At 59.5% G+C, this 19,587-nt stretch overlaps 2 protein-coding genes across 8 annotated transcripts; one reads left to right on the top strand and one right to left on the bottom strand.

The window, feature by feature from the left end:
- The first annotated feature begins 3,799 nt into the window (after positions 1–3,799).
- Positions 3,800–13,632, top strand: GLT6D1 (glycosyltransferase 6 domain containing 1). The gene is made up of 2 exons (XM_079113937.1): positions 3,800–3,814; positions 11,020–13,632. The coding sequence occupies exon 2, from the start codon at positions 11,550–11,552 to the stop codon at positions 12,252–12,254; it is 705 nt and encodes a 234-aa protein (XP_078970063.1). The 5' UTR covers positions 3,800–3,814; positions 11,020–11,549; the 3' UTR covers positions 12,255–13,632.
- On the bottom strand, positions 8,001–19,265 carry LOC306645814 (lipocalin 1-like). Of its 7 annotated transcripts, none has more exons than XM_079113939.1 (7): positions 19,169–19,265; positions 18,459–18,883; positions 17,640–17,776; positions 16,548–16,663; positions 16,220–16,327; positions 15,384–15,479; positions 8,007–8,162 (listed from the first exon to the last, which is right to left on the bottom strand). In XM_079113939.1, the coding sequence occupies exons 2-7, from the start codon at positions 18,555–18,557 to the stop codon at positions 8,092–8,094; spliced, it is 627 nt and encodes a 208-aa protein (XP_078970065.1). In that variant the 5' UTR covers positions 18,558–18,883; positions 19,169–19,265; the 3' UTR covers positions 8,007–8,091. The 7 variants fall into 7 exon arrangements, with proteins under 7 accessions (XP_078970069.1, XP_078970070.1, XP_078970065.1 ...); XM_079113938.1 differs by having other exon boundaries at positions 19,109–19,230; XM_079113941.1 differs by lacking the exon at positions 19,169–19,265 and having other exon boundaries at positions 8,010–8,162; positions 16,548–16,621; positions 18,459–18,911.
- Between the last annotated feature and the right edge of the window lie 322 nt (positions 19,266–19,587).

Raw genomic sequence — 19,587 nt, 5'->3', positions numbered from 1 at the left:
GGCCACCCAGGCAGGGCAGGCGAGCCATGTGGGCGTGCTCTGTGCCCACCCTCCCCGTCCTGCTTTGCAAGGTTGTGGCGGCTCTGTGGATGTGCCAAGGCCCATGTCCTGCTTCCTGGGCTCTAAGCCCCCCGCAGAGCCCCCTCCCCAGGGAGCCCCAGAGGCTGGATGGGAGCCACGGTTCCTATCCAGGGAAGAGCCGCAGAGACAGGGATGCGTCTGCCAGGGGAGCCACATGCTTCCCGACAACTTGCTAGCCTTTTTAAAAGAAGAGATTTCAGAAACGGCGTTCAGAAGGGCAGGGAATCTCTGCCCCCTGGGAGCAGTCTGCCGCTGGCCCCTCCTGTCCCCAGCTTCCCCTCTGGGTCCTGGAGGTGTGGTTCTCCAGTCAGACAGCTCCAGACAGGCTGGAGAGGCTGCGCAGAGGGCCGGGGTGGCTGGAGGCTGACATCTTGGTCTCTGTGACGGGAACTTGGCCGTGAACGTGGCTTCCAGGAGCCCTTCCCAGTCACAGCTGGTTCCTTGGGGCCTTCTGCCGGACCCACCTGCCAGTTTGTCTGACCCCTGACACAGGCATCTGTGTCTGCCTCACGCCAGAAGCAGAGGTTGGGACAGCTTGGGGTTGGGGTCAATGTGGCACCCAGGCCCCAGCAAGACATGGGACATTCCCCTCCTTCCAGAAAGCTCTCTGGTGCCCTCCAGGCAGCCACAGTTCTGACTCCTCTTGTTAGAAGACTTTGAGAAGTCTCCAGGACCGGCAGGTCTGGGGTGGCCTGTCCTGAGAGCCCTCAGGAGCCTGCACCAGTGTGGGGCGACTCCCAGCATCAAGTGGGAGTCACGCCAGGCGTGAAGGGGACCATCCTGGAAGGCATCTTCATGTGATTCCTTGGTGACAGTTTCCAAGACGCCACGCCCACCACGCTGGGGCTAGCCCAGCTTCATGCGGGTCTTCACTTGGTAGTAGCCAGTGAAAGCCAGTCCCAGCGGGAGACGTGGGCAACACGGGCCCTGCTGAGACAGGGAGAGGCAGGAGGGAGAGCTGTGTGCCTTCTCTGTGTTCTAGGGAGTCGCTGCAATAGAGACGGGAGAAAGGTGGGGACTGGAAAGGGGAGGCACGTCGGCTGTGCAAGGGCACGTCACCACCAGCAAGGGTGACCGCTGGGTGGGCTGCCGAGGCCGCTGGCTACACCGCCAACACGAAGTCAGAGGCTGGCCCTGGTCTTGCTGCCAGTGGCAGCGAGACTTGGAATAGGGAGCCTGTGTGTGTGTGTGTGTGTGTGTGTGTGTGTGTGCGCGCACGCGCGCGCGTGCGTGTACGTGTGCATGTGCGTGTGGGTGTATATGTGTGTGTATGTGTGTGCGCGTGTGTATATGTGCGCGCGTGTATGTGTGTGTGTGTGTGTGTATGGTCTCTTCCTTTTTAATAAAAGGCACCAGGAGCCAGGCATGGTGGTATGCCCTAAGCCATTCAGGAAACTAAGGCAGGAGAATTGTTGAGCCCAGGAGTTCAAGTTCAAGGCCAGCCTGGGCAGCATAGTGAGGCCCTGTTTTAAAAAAAAAAAAAAAAAAAAAAAAAAAAAAGCACCAGGACTCAGCATTGGGGTTCCACCCTAAGGACCACCACAGCGGGCTCACCCTCCCACCCTGGTGATACCATTAATGGAGGACTCGGGATATGTTCCTCTCCAAGTGGGGCATCTTCCAACCACAGCAGAGAATGAGGGGTAAGCAGTGCTGGGAGAGCCCTGCTGGGCCAGGGTGCTGGCCGCTGCCGCTGCCGTGAAGCCAGTGCCCTAGGGCTGGAGGAGCTCAGCGTTGGGAAGCCAGGCAGCGGACCCCGGGGTCCCCCTGGTGTGTGGCCTGCATAGGGAGGAGCGGCCCTCAGACCCGCAGGAAGAGGCCCAGGCAGGGCACAGGGAGGTAGTGAGGGGGCATGAGAGACCAAGAGGAGCAGGCGTGTCCTCCTGCCTAGGGACATGCTGTCAACCGTGGAAGGCAGGGCTTCTTCAGCAGCACTCAAAATGCCCCATAGGAACGTCTCGCTCACCGCTTCTGCGTTCGCGAGAGCCCGTCTCCCTAGATCCTTCCTTTAGACCTCTGGACGCCCGAGCCGCGTGTTGGCTTAAGCCACCTGTTGGAGGCAGCTGCTCCGGCAGCCACGAGAAACTAGCATACGTATTTTTTCAGGAAGAAAATCTTTTATTTTCCGGTGGGTTAGGGTTGCAGGCACACATGGGGACGTCATCTGGAGAAGGCAGGGTCACGCGCACCATCCTCTGTGCTGTGGCTCCTGACCCACGGAGGCGTGTGCGTTGTGGGGAAATGAGTGTGGAGCAAGGTCTGAGGAAGAGAGGGGAGCCTGGGGCACAGGGAGACCGGGAGGACGCGTCCCCTCTGTCCTGCTGGGGATGCACCACGCCCTCACTGGAGGTGCCTTCCACGAGCGAGGCGGCCGCTCGCGTGCACAGGGACGTGGCAAAGGCAAGAATATGTCAAGGTACCCCAAACTCCGCCAGCAGCCAGCCCCACCACAGGGGACAGCAGAGCTGACTGGTGCGCTCACGATGCTTGCATCACAAAGGAGTCTGGTGACATCACCACCCTTGGAAACGCAGGCCTTGGGAACCACGGCAGGGCCTAACTCTGGACTGGACAGAGGCGCAGGACAGAGCCCGTCTCTGAGGAACAGCTTTGGCTGCCTCCTTACCCACCTGGCCTGAGGTGAAGGCCTCCCAGGGGTGTGTGGGAGTGGGGTGATGGTGTCAGTGGTGGCTGGCCACCTCCCGACTTGACCTCAGCGGGTCCTGGCAGCACTGGCAGTGGCGGGTTGCTGCTGGGAACGGGAGCAGGGCCACGGCTGGGGGGCCACGCTGGCCTTGCCACGTGCTGGTTCCAGCAACCTTGAATTTACAAAGTGGTCAGCTTCAAATTGAGAGGCTGGAGAACCGTGCCCAGGTGGGCCTGCAGAGTCGCCAGGCAGAAATAGAACGTGAGCCACACAGGTAACGTCCAGTTTCCAAGTAGCCACGTGACCAAGGTGATTTTCAGTGCTTGTCTTTCTTACCTCGCGTCTGCAGATGACTCGCGGGCAGTCCCCAGTGTGTCACCAGGCTGTGTCACCAGTGTCACAGCCTGTGGGCTGCTATGTGAAGCCTGCGTTCAGGCTGCATGCACACGGAGCTCAGCTCAGAGAGGTCGCATCTAGGAGTTTATTAAATGACTGTTCAACAATGAAACAGGGAGACCTCCACTTGACTTTGACCCGGGCCCCACCCCCACGGGGCTTTTCCACAGATGTGAACCTGCAACAGAAGCTGGGCCCCCGCCCAAGTCTGGTTTCCATTTTGGAGTCCAGTACCTTTGAGTTCGACACCAGTCCCGGTGACCATTCCAGCTCTGAATACCGCTGTCCTGGAAGCACCCATTTACTGTCCCTGGGAGGACGGAGGAGCACAGGCTGATGAGGCAGAAGGCACCCTGAGGCTGAGGAGGCCCCCCGGGCTCCGTCCACGTTGCCCTGCACAGGGGTCTGCCTTCCTCACTCCAGACAGGTGGCATCAGGGGCGCCTGCAGCTGGAGACCCCACAGGCACTGTGTGTCCCAGCTCGGGGCCGTCTCCCCGAGGCTGCCCGGGAGCGAGCCCCGAGGTCCAGTGCCTGCGCACCAATCCGTTGTCGGAGGTGACAGGATATGCTTCTTATGGCTTCACACCTGCTTCCCCTCCCTTTCCCTAGGAGAGAATGAATTCTAAACGAAGAATGCTGCTACTGGTTTCAGTTCTTTTATCCCTGCTGACGGCCAAGCACTACTTAAGGTAAATACCTAATGCCGACACTCCACGAGCTTAGTGCCCGGCAGGGGCGACGGAAACCGCCCGCCTTGTTGGAGAACATGGGCAGCGCTCGGGCTGACCCAGTTACACTGGGGTCCCCGTGGGGACCAGGGTCCCTTAGGGCTAGGGATTAAAACCTCTCTGGGGAAATTAGCTGCCCTCAGCCTTACGGGGTTAGCGGACAGCAGATCAAGGGTCCTGGAGGCCCTGGGCTCGACCCACCTCCTGGAGGCGGGAGGCTGGGAAGCCAGCTCGGCCGAGACCCAGGGGCAGCAGAAACACCAAGAAGCAGACGGCTGGAGACAGGTCCCCAGAGTCAGACGCACCGAGGCAGGACCCTGGTCTGCCTGTTCCGGCTGCACGTCAGGGCTTTCCCAGGCTACGAGGAGCAACTGCAGGGTGCGGGCACACGTGCCTGGGGGTCACTGAAGTGCCCTGGTGACCCTCACCTCGTTGCATCGTAAACCACACCCGAGGCGGGGATGGCCAGAGGTGAGGAGGCCGGAGGCTCGTGAAGAGGAGGCAGGAGCACCCAGAGACCCATCCCTGCCGCCGAGGCGCCAGGAGAGCTGCACAAATCCCTCTCCTTTGAGCCGGCCTGGCACCTCGGCCAGGGCTGACTCCCTCTGGCAGAGCAGGAGCCCCCACAGCCGCGTCTGTGTTTGGATTCTTCCTCCGTTTCCTCCTCCTCTTCTCTTCGGTGCTGGGATTGATCCCAGGATGCCCTACCACTGAGCCACACCCTCATTTTTATTTTTTGAGACGATCTTGCTAAGTTGCTGAGGCTGGCCTTGAACTCGCCATCCTCCGGCCTCAGCCTCCTGAGTTGCTGGGATTACAGGTGTGACGGTGTGACCACCGTGTCTGGCTGGGCTGATAGTCAGAGCTGTCTCCCTTGTGGCCTGGGGAGAAGCCCCCAGTAAAGAGTGGGGTTCCCACTGCAATGTGCCCCTGCTGGTTCCTCCACCAGAGAGCACCAGGGCCTCCCGAGCCCACAGCAGCAGGAGAAGCAAGCGTTTAGCTTCCCTCCCTTTGGACACCTGCTGGCTCTTGAGTGGGCACCCGTTTACATGCCGGGCTCGGGCCCCAGGAAGCAGGAAGCCACGGTATGTGCCCGCAGGAGCTTGCCAGGCAAACAAACAAGATCCATCGGGGGACAGTGTGTTTATATAACAGATGCCATAAACGAAGCCGGATGAGAGGCCAAAGGGCTGTTTTACATGAATTATAAACCCTCTCAAAGTTCCAACCACGTGTCTGATGTGCACAAGACCTGTGCGTACCAGGGCCACGTCTGCCAACCTGCCCACGTTCACTCTTGGAAATCTAAACTCCAGTCTCCCCAATGCCGCTCCCACCTGTCCTCATGAGCAATGCGGGGTTTCTGAGCATCATTGGAAAAGCGGCTGTGAGAGAGAGGCCGGGGGAGAGGTGTAGAGAGAGAGAGAGATGGAGAGAGGGACAGAGGGGGAGAGAGGCGGAGAGAGGGACAGAGGGGGAGAGAGGGACAGAGGGGGAGAGAGGCGGAGAGAGGGACAGAGAGGCGGAGAGAGGGACAGAGGGGGAGAGAGGCGGAGAGAGGGACAGAGAGGCGGAGAGAGGGACAGAGGGGGAGAGAGGCGGAGAGAGGGACAGAGAGGCGGAGAGAGGGACAGAGGGGGAGAGAGGCGGAGAGAGGGACAGAGAGGCGGAGAGAGGGACAGAGGGGGAGAGAGGCGGAGAGAGGGACAGAGAGGCGGAGAGAGGGACAGAGGGGGAGAGAGGCGGAGAGAGGGACAGAGGGGGAGAGAGAGGTGGAGAGGGAAGGAGAGACAGGGAGAGAAAGCCTTCGCACAGCATGCGTGAGGGGCTGCCTCTGAAACAGGTAAAGGAGGAAGCCAGGCATTTAACAAATGGCACGAGAGCCATCAGAACGCACCAGAAAGGATGTGCAGGAAGAATATGGTGTGCAAAGATGCCAGTGTCATTTGTCATTAGAACCATGAGCTTCCACTGCATCCAGGGCTCATTTCTAGAACCCGGGTCTGCACAGCAGCGGCTGGCAGGGACGGCAGCCCTGGGAGGCTCCGCAGCATTGGGCAGCTGCACAGTCGAGGGTCACAGGAAAGAAACGGACAGGGACTCGGTCGTCTGCCCGGGAATGGGCATTACGTCCACGTACGTGAGACGCTCAGTCAGTAACTTGGTTAAGAAATGAACAAATACATGGAACTTCATTCTAGAAATTTAAAAATTCAAATCGCAAAACATCTTTGTTCAAATTCAAACTCTGCGTGTCCCCCACCCCTGAAGAAGAGGGACTCCTTTGCTGGGTTGGTGATGTAGGGACGAGGAGGAGAGGGCGCTGAGTGAAGCTGGGAGACATGGGCCTGTCAGCAGGAGCACCCCTGCCACGCAGGACCCCGTCCACTGGGGTCCACTCACCTGTTGTCCTCTCCGGCCTGGGGCCGAGTTTCTCCCATCAGCCCCTCCACAGCAAGGTGCCTCTGCCGGCAGCACCGTGTCCCGCCACGTTCTGCCAGCTGGAGGACACGTCTGCGTCCATCTGTGTCTGGGCTCGCAGGTGTGTGGTGTGTGTTGGGTCAGAGGACCTGGGGCCGGTTACAGGGAGGACAGGACCTGAGATGGTAGTGTGAGCGCAGGGTGGACAGCACTGCTGAGGGCTTCTGCAGCCAGGCTGTCTTGTGTGGACCTGGGCAGCCTCCTGGGAGGCCAAGGCAAGGGGCGAGGCAAGCCCTCTGTCCAGCAGAGGGCTCTCATGGCAGCAGGAGCCCTGGGCCAGAGAGCTCTGCAAGGCCGCAGTGGTGGGGGTCTTTCAGGTCAGGGCCCTTGGGGAAGTGCAGCAGGACGAGCAGGTGCTTGCTGGCCATGTTAAAAGTGGCTGGCTGTGTAGGGCCAGTTTGCTGCCACCCTGCTGTGAGCCTGGGCTGCAGGGGCCACCTCCACCAGAGGGTGACATCCTCACCATGGTGGCTCCGCACCGCCTGCTGTCCCAGGACCAGGGTGGCTTTGCTGCTGTGTCCGTGTCCTGTAGGGATGGCAACTTTCTTCAGGGTGGGGACTCTCTTCCACTAGCCCTGTCTCTTACCCTGGATCAGCAAGACCAGCTCTGTGAAAGTGGTGACTTTCTAGCAAGTTCCCCTCATGCCACGCACTGTCTTTGAGGAAATCTGGCCTGGACGAGTAGATTTTGAGAACGTGTGCTGGGGAGGTCCACTGCGGAGGAACTTCACTGCGAGGGCTGTGCTCCAAGGTCCAGAGCACTCTGGATGGTCGGTGCCACAGCCCCTGACCTGCCCTGGCTCTGCACCATGTTTTCCACTCAGTACGGCCTTCAGAAGTTCCACAAGGTGACCGTTGCTTTCCCATAAAGCAGGCTTTGTGGGGACGACTCTTCCTATAAGCTGCTGCGGGGGTTCTGAGCACGGGCAGGCGGGCTGGGCTGAGGTCTCCAACTCACAGCGCTTCAGCTTGCAAGTGCGTAAGGCAACGGACCCTGGTGAGCCCAGAGCGTCGGTGCTTAGAGAATCCAGGGTCAGGTCTGCACCGCCCGCTGCTCCTCGCTGTCACAGCACAGGCCACTGGTTCTCAGGAGTAAAGCAGCCAGCTCCACGCCTGTCTCCGTGCACACGCTCTTGCCCTGACTGTCCCCGAGCCACAAGCCTCCTGGCCACTCTGCCTCGGGTTATGGCTGCTTCTTCCCACACCTCTTCCCTGGGCCAGCTTGGTGCCTCCAGACCGCATAGAGACCTCCTTCCTGCTGCCTCCCGACCTGGGTGTGAGTTGGCGTGCTGTGTATGTCCAGGGCTCAGTCGCTGCTGAGGTGGCATCCCCTGGGGACTGCCATCTGTTTAGGGTGTGTTCCCAAGGACAGGACCCAGGGGCTATAGGTGGGGGTAGAGCTACTTCCAAATAGTGTCTCCAGGGACACTCAGCAGGTGTTCGTTGAGCAAACTGATTCTGTGATGACCTGGTTTCCCCTTTGTCCCCAGGAACCATCTCACAGAAGAACCTCAGCTGTCAACCTGGTTTAGACCCAAGTAAGAACAAAATGTCCCTTTATGAAAACAGCATGTCCCACTTGAAGGGACCAGGTTCCTTGCTCCTGATCCCCATGTTGTAGCTCCCTGGGGTCCAGAGCGGAGCGCTGGTCTTCAAGGCTCCGGGGGGTGCGCAGGGTCTGCTTGCCAAGCCCCAGGCATTGCAGGCAAGGAGGGAGTGGATGTGCTCCGCCCACGGGCTCAGAGGGCCCAGGTTATTCAGGGATGGCCAAGCTGTGTGTGCAGCCAATCCAGGCCCCTTCTGCTCATGGGGACGCCACTCATGGAAACTGCAAAAGAGAAGAATTCACTCACAATGCGGCCATGTGTGCGGACGGGATAGCTGGTCCCGGTCCACGGCCCCAGCACAGGGTTTGGCACCTGGAGGTCAGGAAGTAGCTGACTTCAGCTGTCCCATCATGCCCCACGGCAGAAGTGTGTCCGCTCCTTCAACACAGACACACTTGGGTGTGTCTGGCGGTGATGGAACAACTAAGGAGTGGGGGCTGGCTGTGTCCCGAGGGTCTGTGTGGGTTCCCCTGCTTGCCTCGGAGGCAGTGTGAGAAGGTCACTAGTGGTATTTCCTTTTGGCACCTCACCTGGGGCGTTTTGTCCCCGATGGCCACTGGTGCTTCCTCTGGAGACGGCTGATTCAGCTGCCCCCGGGGGCTCCAATGACACAGTTGGTGGATGTCCTCATAGTATCTCAGTGGCTGACCTTGTATTTCTTTTTTTGTTAACACTGGTGTGTGTTATTCGTGGGATAAATTTCTGAAATAGGGTCATTAGCTCAAGGATCACACACATTATAAAATTGCTGAATTTCCTTTGATCATTGTACCTTTTATTTTCTTGTTTATAGTGGATAAACTAAAGTATTGTCAACTCTTATTTGTGACAGATCTGCTTATTAAACCACCTCGACTCAGTCTGCACTTCCTCACTGTCCTGGGGTCTGAAAGCCTTTTCACATTTAGCTTTTGTCTCTTGTGAATTCCTGTCTTTCGTGGGTCTTTGAAGGGGATCTAGGATGCAGGGGGTAGATGCATCACGATCCACGAGTCAGGTTCTGCTGGCTGGTTTTTAAGGAGACAGGACTGCAGCCTTCCACGCTCAGCCTGGCCCTGTCTTCCCACCCTGCCTGTCTGGGCCACCTCTGCATTGCCCACTGTTCCCACTCGGTCAGTGACTGTGTGGTCCTGGTGGATTGCACTCACTCTCCTTCCTCTACCATTTCATCTCGGCCATATGTATTCCAAAGGGTCCACTTTTGAATCTTAGTGGCTTGTAGCTTTTCAAAGGGGACCATGCATGTCTGTGATCTTCTGGGCCTACCTCCTTCTCGGTGCTGGGGCTAAGGTTCACCCAAACTCTGCACATTGCTGCAGTCCATTTTGATGTCCGTGTAGCACTCCCGCATGGAAATGCCCCAGCAGATCCACCCGGTCCTGCTCACGGGTGCTCGAGGTATTGTGCTCTCAGGACCTGTGCTGCTGTGAGCGTTGGCGTGCAGTGCTCCTGGGTCAGGAGCTGGGTACATTGGGACCACTGTGGTGACAGATATCATGTCCCACCTAGGGCGTATTCTGGCTACTTTGAAGGAGCGACACTGACTGGGCGACTTTAACTATAGGGGCTTCTTAGTTCTGGAGGCTGAGCCCAGGGAGCCAGCATGGTCAGGTTCTGGTGAGGGCCCTCTTCCTGGCCTTCAGATGGTCACACTCTGCCCTGACATGGCAGAGAGAGGGGGAGAGAGCAGAGACGCTCTCTGCTGTCTCTTCTCCTGAGGGCACTAGTCCCATCGAGAGGGCCACACCCTCATGACTAGTCCCAAAGCCTGCCCCCATCATCTCGGGATCAGGTTTTCAGCATGAGAATTCGGGGGTTTGCAAATTTTCATCCCATAACAGTAGGGCATAATTTTGCAAAGCAGTGTCCTTGTGTATATTCACAAAGATCTCCCTGCTCCTTGGCACTGCCAATAGAACGGGCATAAAAAAGTCTCGAGTGACATCAGCAAAAGCAATGGAGTAAGAACTTCCATAAAACCAACAAGGAAAGTCTCGATTTTTTCTGAGGACTGTGAGAACTAGCCAAAGGCTGTGGCAGTTCAGGCTCCAGTTCAGTTTCTGCACTGGTGTTGGTGGGTGGACTTGAGCTGACTTTCTGCCAGCCGATCTTGTACCTTGCCACCCCCTGAACTCACTCATCAGTCCCGGGGGCTTTCTTCCTGGGTGCCTTCGGGTTTCCCGTGAGAACCAAGCAGGCCGATGTGGTGTGGACAGGGCCGTCTTGCCCTTTCCAATGCTGCGGTGACCTTGGTGCCTGGCACTGTGCTGCATGTGAGGGAGGGGGTGCTGTGGCCTGCCTCTGACCTTAGCAGGAGCCCCAGTCCTCTGCCCTCTGTGTGCCAGCTGGAGCTGGTGGACGCTCCTTGACAGGAGATTCCCCTGTTCCTATTTTCTGGAACTTTTTATTTGTTCCCCTTTAAATCCTGAATGTGTGTCATGCCTTTTCTATGCTGATTGCTATGGCACCTTTTGATGTGGAATCTACGTTGATTTTCAGGTGTGGAGCCAGCCCAGTGTATCTCAAATCCCATTGTTATTTCTGTGTTATTGGAAATCTGATGTCTCTCTCCGCTTCCGGGCTTGTCTTTTTAACTCTGCTAGACCACATGGCTGGTTTGGAGCAGGCGTGAGCATGTCACATCGGCGTGGGGAGCAGGGTCGGGGAACAGAAGGTACCGTGTAGGAGGCCGTGGACCTGCCTGCATGCAGGCTTCGGTCCATAACCAGGAGTGTTCTGGAAGCTTCTCCCCCCCAGATGCCCACGTACCATCAGAGCTGGAGAAAAGTGGTCAACGGGAGGCAGGCGGGGCTGAGGAGAGCAGGGACCGAACACCCGCCCAGCGTGTGTCTCGTGTTGACCGTGACCCTGGGGTGACGTGCTCGGCCTCTGTGGGCTCTGCACATGCTGGGAAGGCAGGACCCCAGATACCTCGAGGGCCATGCCAGGGTCAGGCGTGTGACCTGTGCACACCACACCTGGCGCCCAGCAGGTGCTGCATCAGCACTGCTCTGCACTGGCACCCCTGGCCGTCACCCAACATGGTGGCCCTGCCTAACTGTCCTGCGTGCTGCCCAGGAAACGCTTGGACGTCACCACCACCACAGACTGGCTGGCACCCATCTTGTGGGAAGGCACCTTCAGCACACAGGCCCTGGACAAGTACTACCAGAGGCGGAACATCACCGTGGGCCTGGCTGTCTTTGCTAGTGGCAGGTAGGGACCGCCGACCTTTGCCCTTTGCCCTTTGCCCTTTTTACTTGGGAAAAAATGAAGACAGGCATCCCTGGACATTCTGCCTAGAGGGCAGCTTGTCCCTTGCCATGGTTGCTATTTCCAGCCAACCTCAACAAGAACCTCATTGTGGTTACTTGTCGGCCGTGGCTGTGTCCATGGGTCCACTTGGGAGGCCTTTGGCTAGCATCCGCTTAGCTCTGGCTTGTGCTTCCAAAGCTCCAAGAGATGCCAGGCCTACGGGCTCAGTAGGTCCTTGTCCACTGAGCAGTCCCATGGAGCTGTGGCCCCAACTTCTCTAGCCGGGGTTTTTGGGCTCTTTGGCATCAGGGCTTCCATTAGACTGCACCTTGGTGGCATCTGTTCCTCAAAGAATGTGTAGGACACAAGCTTCTGGCCCCATGTGTTCCAGGTTTGCAGACAAGTACCTGGAGCTGTTCTTGCAGTCAGCCAACAAATACTTCATGCCCGGCCACAGGGTGGTCTTCTACATCATGACGGACAGCCACCTCAGGCAGCCCAACATGGCGCTCCGCCCTCTCTGCACCTTCCAGATGCTTCTGATGGAGGAGGAGACATGGTGGTCGGACATCGACCTGGTGCGCATGAAGGTGCTGGGGGAGCACATCGTGGCGCACATCCTGCAGGAGGCCGACTTCCTCTTCAGCATGGCTGCCAACCTGGTCTTCCAGGACGACTTTGGGGTGGAGACGCTGGGCACGTCCGTGGCTCAGCTCCACGGCTGGTGGTATTTTAGGAACACCAAGAACTACCCTTATGAGAGGCGGTCTCGGTCAGCAGCCTACATCCCATTTGGGCAGGGAGACTTCTTTTACGGTGGTTCCATCGTGGGTGGCACACCCCAGAAGATCTTGGACCTTATCAGGGAATACCTGCGGGGGGTCATCCACGACCTGGAAAAGGGGCTCAATAGCACCTTTGAAAGGTACCTCAATAAGTTCTTCTTCCTCAACAAGCCGGCCAAGCTGCTGTCCCCTGAGTACGGCTGGGACTCCACGTTCAACGTGCCCCCCCAGGTGCACTATGTCAAGGTGGCTCTGCACCCTGAGAGGAGATGAGGGGGCGCATGCCCCCAGGACTGGGGCACGTCCCCGCCGTTCCTTACACGCACCGGACGCTGAACCCTCCCTGTTCACAGAGATTCTGAATGGCACACCCTCCCAGACGAAACCTTCCTGCCCGCAGTGTTGACTCCTCTGACTGGGTTGATAGGGATAGGGTGAGAGGCGGCCACGTGACATCCGCTCATGGAGGCTGCTGTCTTGTGTTGTAAACGACATGAACAGAACACATTTTTTTTTTTAAATGGAGAAACACTCCAGTTCAGAAAAAAGTCTATTTGCAAAGCAGAGAAGTGTTATTAAATGTAAAAGAAAAGAAATAAACGTCCGTCAGCTCACTGTCCCAACATGCGGCTCGCCTTGGTGTCGACGCAGGAAGATGGCGGGTCCGCCTCTCCTGCCGGTGACGGAGCCCAGGTGACTGGAGCAGGCTCTGGTGTCACGGAGAGAGGTGGTGAGTCCATGTGTTTAAAGCTTGCTGTTTTGCCCTGTTTTCTAAGGAGGTGTTTGCTGTGCTTCCTGGGAAAGCCTCTTGGACAGAGGCAGCCAGGGCCAGCGATGTCCTCTGCAGCTGGGGCCATCACACAGGGGTGCACCGTCTCCCACCCGCCGCTTGCATTTTGGAATCCTGACCCCTGGTTTCTGAGAACGTGACAGGTATTTACAGAGGTCACTAGGTTAAGATGGAGCCCTTAGGGTGGACCTGACCCCGGTGTGACAGGAGTGTCCCATCAGAGGAGGAAATCAGGACTGGGGCCCGTGAGGAGGGATGACCTCAGAGGACACAGGAGGGGACACAGGTGCCTACAAACTAAGAGGCCTCAGAGGGTCCACCTGCAGCACCAGGCCGGGCACCTGAGCCTCCAGTGCTGGGAAGGGCTGTCCACCTTCCCGCTGGCCCCCTGCCTGGCAGCCCCAGCGAGCTAGGGTGTGAGTGCTCTGGAGTGCTCACCCTAACACTGACACCACGGGCAGACAAGGCCCAGAGCCAGGGAGGGGCTGCTGCTTTCAGGGTCCACCCGTGGTCACTCCTGCGACTCCCCTGCACAGCCCTCTGGCACTCTGGTGCCAGGCTCAGCTCTTGGCTCTGCTGTCTGCTTTAAGTGAACTTCCCTTGCGTTCGTATCTGCACAGATGCCAGGAGCGAGGAGGGAGAAGAGAGGGAGCCCGGCCCTGTCCAGGGCTGTCCATCGCTGCCCCAGGTCCAACCCGGCAGGGAGGGGGATGGCACCAAGCAGGGGCTGTGGGGGACAAGGCTGGGAGGTTTTCGGAGGGGAGCTCTACAGATGTAGCTGGCAAGTGAAGGAGTCATTCTCAAAGCAGAGCAAGCCCTTGGCTCCCCTGGGGATGGGATGACTCGCCAGCCTGTGGGCCCCCAGGGTCCGAGAGGCCTGCCAGCCGCCCTCCCCCGTGGCAGGGTGTCACTGGACTTTTCTGAACAGTCGCCTTTCTGAGCTGATAGACAACAGCAGTGCCTCTTCTCGGAAGACTCGGGAGGCCGGACCCTCCTTGCCATCCTGCTTCCCAGGCTTTGGGGTTCGGGGTGCACACAGGGCCCCATTTGGGGTCTTCTGCTCATTTTTCTAACTGTTCCATTTTAATCAAGAAGAAGTCTGATGTATATTTATATGTGTGATGGGAATTTGTTGTCAAGTTCATTGCAAATATCAGCGATGGGTTTTTGTACTTCGGTTCTGCAGATGTAACTCTGACAAGCGGAGTTTAAAGGCTCTGTGGGTCCCTCTTTCCCCTTGGGGTTTCTGTCCTACCTGTTGGGAGCTCAGCCCCCAAGTATAGAGAGTAGAGAAATTTCAAGTTTTCTTTTTTATAGAGTGGATCAGGAGTTAATTGTAGGGAACTGCGTTGAAGGAGGTACGGAAACAGCGTGTTTACTCTGCATACTTGAGCGTGGTGGGCGGTGCTGTGGCTGGAGCCGGCCGTGCGCTGCTGAGGGCGCCACCACCGGCCCAGCCCGCCCTGAGGTGCCGCTCAGTGACAGGATCAGGATATTTTCATTTCCACATGAAGCCTGCACCTTCTTGGGCTGTTATGCCATCGTGTGTTTAGTGCTGCTGGCTGAGGGGAAGCGACTCTGCTCTGTGGGTCTGTTTTGTCACCACATCACCAGCTTCTGAGTCACCCCTGGTGATGCCCCACCTGTAGCCGGTCAGTGTCTTAGGTCCTGTCTACCTCCCTCTGGAGGGGCGTGGGCAAGAGCCTGGCCAGGTGGGGCCGCTCCTGGTAGGCTTTGCAGACGGGTGTTGGGGGCCAGGCGCCGGCTCAGACCTGTCTGGGTGTCGAGGACGCTGACCTGGTTTCCCCAGAGCCTGTCTGGCAAGCAGGTGGCCCACGGCCAGCTGGAACAGAGGTGGGCGTGCGCTTACAGGGCCCTTGACTCTGAGTCCCCGAGTCCCTGGCCAGCCTGCCTGGCTCTCGTGAGGAGTGTGGTCGGAGTCATGGCCATAGTGCTGCTGGGGCTCTCCAGAGCACCTCAGAGCAGACCCGGGGGCCAGGTCAGGGGCAGGAGCAGCTGAGACGGGCCTCCTGGGGTCGCCTTATGAAGGACACCACGGGACGATGCCGTTGGCCCCAGCCGGGCACAGGAACCATGGAGATCTGTCTGCTCCCTGCAGGTGTTTCTGAGGAGGCAGGGACATGGGGCCATGCGCCCCTCCCCAATCTCTTTCCAGCAGTAGGCCAGGCTGGGAGATGCTGCAGGTCCCTTTGGGGTTGGTTGGCAGGTGACCTGGTGACCACAGGGAGGGAGGGTGGAGAAGGGACGGGCTTCAGGGGCTTCAGGTGAAGGGGGAGTCTGGGAAGCTGAGGCCAGTGTAGAGAAATGGAGGCCCAGTAGGAAGGCTCAGGGAGTGTCCTCCCCTGGGCCTGGGCTGGGGCACTGTCCTGTGGAGGGACAGAGAAGGCCATCATTCCATCACTCTGAAATCACTCAGTTAATGGACCAGGCGTCGCAGGACTGGCCTGCTGGCCCCACCCTCACACGCCTGGCCTCCCGGGTAGCCTGTGGACTGAGCAAGACCCCACAGGCAAAGCCCGCCCGTGGAGGCCGGCCTGGTGCGTGGAGCTCTGGGTCAGGCTGGCTGGCGGGGAGGACGGAGTGCAGCTTACCAGCCACATTGAAGACCAGGACCTTCTGCAGGTGGAACTTCTCCACATACTCCAGGTACCTCCCCAGCCACATGGGGTCCTCGAGCATTGTCCTCGCTGAAATCAGAGGGCTGTGGTGAGGGGCCGAGGCCTAGGGTCTCCATCTCCTCTGTTCCCTCCTCTGGGGTGGGCAACAGGGAGCCAGAGCCTGGGGCAGCTGGGGAAGCCGGGCCTCAGGCCCCGATACTGCCTTCCGCCTGCTGCTGGGATGCAGGGCACAGGCTGGGGCTGGTCCCAGCATGGGGTCCCCTGCCCCGCTGCCTCCCAGGCCGGGTCTGTCCTCCTCCCTGGACTGTTGCCGTGGCCCCTGCCCTGGACCCTCTGAAAGAGGGCCTGCCGAGGCTCAGCGGCCCCGTGCTTGAAGGAGTGGGCTGATGCAGACCCCAGACCCCTCCTGGTGCGGCTGCTCAGCCACTTCCCCGCCCTGCTCCGGGGGCCTCAGCTGGTGCTGCCCCTCCAGGGCCCTGGCTCTGGAGGACCCTCGTCCCGTGTCCCCAGTCTCTTCTCCCATGGCCCAGTCCCTGGGCACCCCAGCTCCCAGGACAGCCTGGCACATCCAGGCCTATGACACCTATCAGTTGCATGAGCATGGGTGAATGGGCCAGCCCACGGCACTGCCCAGTTACAGCTGCCCCAGTGACAGCTGCCCAGCTGCCCCACCCTGTGACGGAGAACAGAAAAGTCCCTTCCCAGACAGCAAGTCTCGGGACAGACCCAGGAGTGTCCAGCAGGTACCCCTTCCCTTCTGGTGATCCGGGTGCCCTGCTGGCCAGCACTGGTGAGAGCCGGCCACTCACCCAGAAGTGCCCACAGGCTGGTGACCTCGACGTCCTCCAAGCGCACATAAAGAATGAGGTTGCTGTAGTCGGTGCTGACAAAGCAGATGTGCATGCTGCCCCCGACAGCTGGGGGGTCCCAGGCCGCTGACGTGCACGCCTCTCCTCTGTCCCAGGCCCCAGGCCCCCTCCCATGGGCAGCACAGAGTGGTCTAGAGAGAAGCCCACCTCCTTCCAGCACATGCTCTTCCCTGCAAAGCCCGAAGCTCCTCCCCAGAGCAGAGCATCTGGGGCCCTGCCCAACGCTTCCCCGCTCAGTGCAAGGCCAGACCCCAGACTGGGTACTCACAGGAGTCTTGGTACTGGCCTGGCCGCCCAGCTGGGTGGACAGTGACATTCATTCCTCTACACACCTCTTCTCCTCTGGGAAAAAAGTCACCCTCTTGCGGCTCCCAGTTGGCCTGTCTTTGGGGAGATGGGGAGCCCCACCCTGGGAGTCCTCTCCAGGGCTCTCAGCTCCCTGGGCTTGGGGTAGCCTCACACCTGCGTCAGGGTCAGGCATCTGGGGGAGGAGGGCGGGGCCATGGTGCCCAAGGTGGAGCCAGGGTCCCTGGGCAGGAGCAAAGAAGTGGGGTTCCTACTGCTGGGCCAACCCAAGCTTCCTGGAAGGGGTTGGGCCCTTTAGCCCTTGGTGCTGAGCTTTGGGTCTTGGGGTCAGGGACCCTATCCTGGCTGTTCCTATGTGGACAAGCTCCACCCCTTTGGCCTTGCCCCAGGGGCTCCAGATCTGAAAGCAGGGTCGTGAGGGCATGTGCTGAAGGAGGGTCCCCGGGGCCGCCATGCATCTGTGTCTAGGACAGGGCATTGGCTGGGCTGGGGGTCTTTTTCTCCTACACTGGGCACAGTCCTTGTGGGGTCCCTCGCTTGATGAGGCAAAAAGGAGTTTGTGCTGGGCAGAAGCAGCCTGGGTGGTGTGTTCCTTGGACGAAGCTTCTTGGGATTAAATTAACCACTTCTTTATTCATCTGTTGTTATTTGAGACAAGGGCTCAGCTGGTTTAGGCTGGCCTTGGACTCCCAATCCTCCTGCCTCGGCCTCTGGAGCAGCCGGGATCCCAGGCATGTGCTCCAGGCCTGGCAAGTGGGCTACCTGCACACACTGGAGAGGCCCATCTGAATTCTGGACTGTGATTGTCTCCAGGCTGGAAGCTGGAGGGCACAGCCTGCTGTCCCCCGGGCACAGCTCAGCTTGGCCCTGGTCTAGGCCTAGGGCGCTGGGTTTGTCTTTCCTGCTGGCCCTTCTCCTAGAGCGTAGGGCCTGCCCCTCTCAGGGAAAGGGCTCCAGCCCAGCTCAGTGCCACGTGGCCTCTGGTTTTGGTCACTGGTGCCATCCCTTGGGGGCCCTGGGTCAGAGAAGGAGGAGTGGCAGGGACCATACTCACATCCAGAACAGCACCAACTCCACATCACCACCCTCTTTGGTCTGGATGGAGTGGAGAGCAAGTCTCAGTGGGTCAGTTGGCAAGACCAGGTCTTTGTGGCTGGTGGCCAGCTGCATGGTGAGCCAACGTCCCTCCACCTGCAGGTGTGAGGGCACAGGGACAGGCAAGGATGGCTAGTCCCCTGCCCCAGGATCAGTGGAGCCTGACCAGCAGGTGGGCAGGGACTCCCAGGGCAGGAATTGGCCAGGGTCCCTTGGGGGCACATTGGTAGGCTTCCTTGGAGACAAAGGTGGCTTCCCTTCCTCTTGAAAACATGCCGCTCGCTCCAGCTATCCGCCTCCCTGACCTACTCCCCACTCGCTGCTCGCCCCCTGCATCCTTCAGCCCCTCCCAAGCCCTATCCAAACTGTCTCCCCCTTGCATCCAGGGAGGGCAGTCTGGAGAGGGGCTGTGTCCTGCGGCTGCTGACGGTGCCCCCTAGCCTGGGTCCTTAGTCCCCACACCTGACCATGGGTGCCGAGACCCAGGAATGGGCAGACAAGGACCCCCTCTGCCCCTGGCTTCACCCCAGTGGGCCCTCAGCCCAGCCATGGCTGCGTCTCTGCCGTGCAGGCTCCTCTGGGCTTCCCTTGGCCTCAGCTTCATCTCCTGGGAGAAGCCAGGGAGACCTTGAAGTTAATACTCCTGTGTCCACCAGAGCCCCTGCGGCCCAGGGCTGGGCCTGAGCCCCAACCCTTCCTCCTAGCTGGAGTACTTCCTCAAGGTGACACAGGCCCGTCCTGCCCTGGTGCCATCTGGGGCCTGGCCCACGATACCCACCTTCTGTGCGTCAAAGCCAGGCTGCACGGGCACCTCCTCTAGAGTCTCTTGGGTGCTGGCCAGGCCCAGGCTGAGGGCCAGCAGCAGCAGCAGCAGCATCCTGGTGCTTGGGCCCTGGGGACCAGCTCCCGGCCTCCCTCTGCTCTGCGAACGTCCTCCAGCCGCCTCTCCTGAGCAGCCGCCCAACAGTGTGCGTCCTCCCAGCCCTGACACCCCAGTCCTTCCCCAGGACGGTCCACCTCCCTGTACCCGCCTGTGTCTGGGCGGCGGGAGGATGTGGCCTGGTTGTCGGGCCAGCTTGGTCACATTGTGAGCCTAGCCTGGGAGCCTGGAGGTGGTCTGCCTGCTGAGGAGGGCCAAGGAGGACACAGGAGGATGCAGACGCGTCTGCTCCATCCACGAGGATCAGTTCCTCCTGCCGAGGCCTGCAAGCAGGAATGTGGGGACCACTGGTGTCCCCACTCGCCTGGCGCCCACTTAGCTCCTGCCTGGAGTGGGTGGGGCTGAAGGGGATGGCACAGAAGGCCCTTAGTGGGCACCGAGCCCTGCGGGTGGTGATTTATTCTGTTATGAGTGTCCCTCAAATCAGCCCCCTCTCTATCCCCACAGCCACCCTGACCCATGTGTCCAGGACACTGTGGGCTGCCCACCTCCTAGGTCCACCTCTGCCTCGAGGATCAGCGCCTGCCCCTGGGTCCAGCCCTCCCCACCTTGTTGCAGCTGCTGAGGTGCCAGCTGGTCCCCGAATGTGACACCTTCCTCTGTACCACCTTCTGTTGGCCCCTTCTCATCTCATCTCCAGGCCCTGCCCTTCCAGGCCTGGCCTGGCCAGGAGCCAAGGCTCAGAATCCACCCCACCTCCCACGCCACCCCAACCCTAGAGCCGCCCCAGCAGGAGCCAGTTCCAGTGGCAGATCTGGGGTGAGCGGCAGCCCAGGCTCTCACTGCTGCAGTTGGCTTGGGAGTGACCCGCCCTGTGTGAGGGTGCAGGTGGCTGACCCGTGCCAGGGGCTTTGTCCAGCACCTGTCCTGGGAGTTCGTGGAGAGGTCCACTTCCCACTGCTTTGGTTTGGCATGAAGTGGTCACCCACAGGGAAGGGCCAGCAGCTGCAACCAGAGCAGGTCTGGT

The sequence above is a fragment of the Sciurus vulgaris genome (assembly GCF_902686455.1).
Source record: "Sciurus vulgaris genome assembly, chromosome: 15".
Classification (NCBI taxonomy): domain Eukaryota; kingdom Metazoa; phylum Chordata; class Mammalia; order Rodentia; family Sciuridae; genus Sciurus; species Sciurus vulgaris.
The sequence above is the reverse complement of the archived record's forward strand: the minus strand, read 5'-3'. Positions and strand labels throughout refer to the sequence as shown.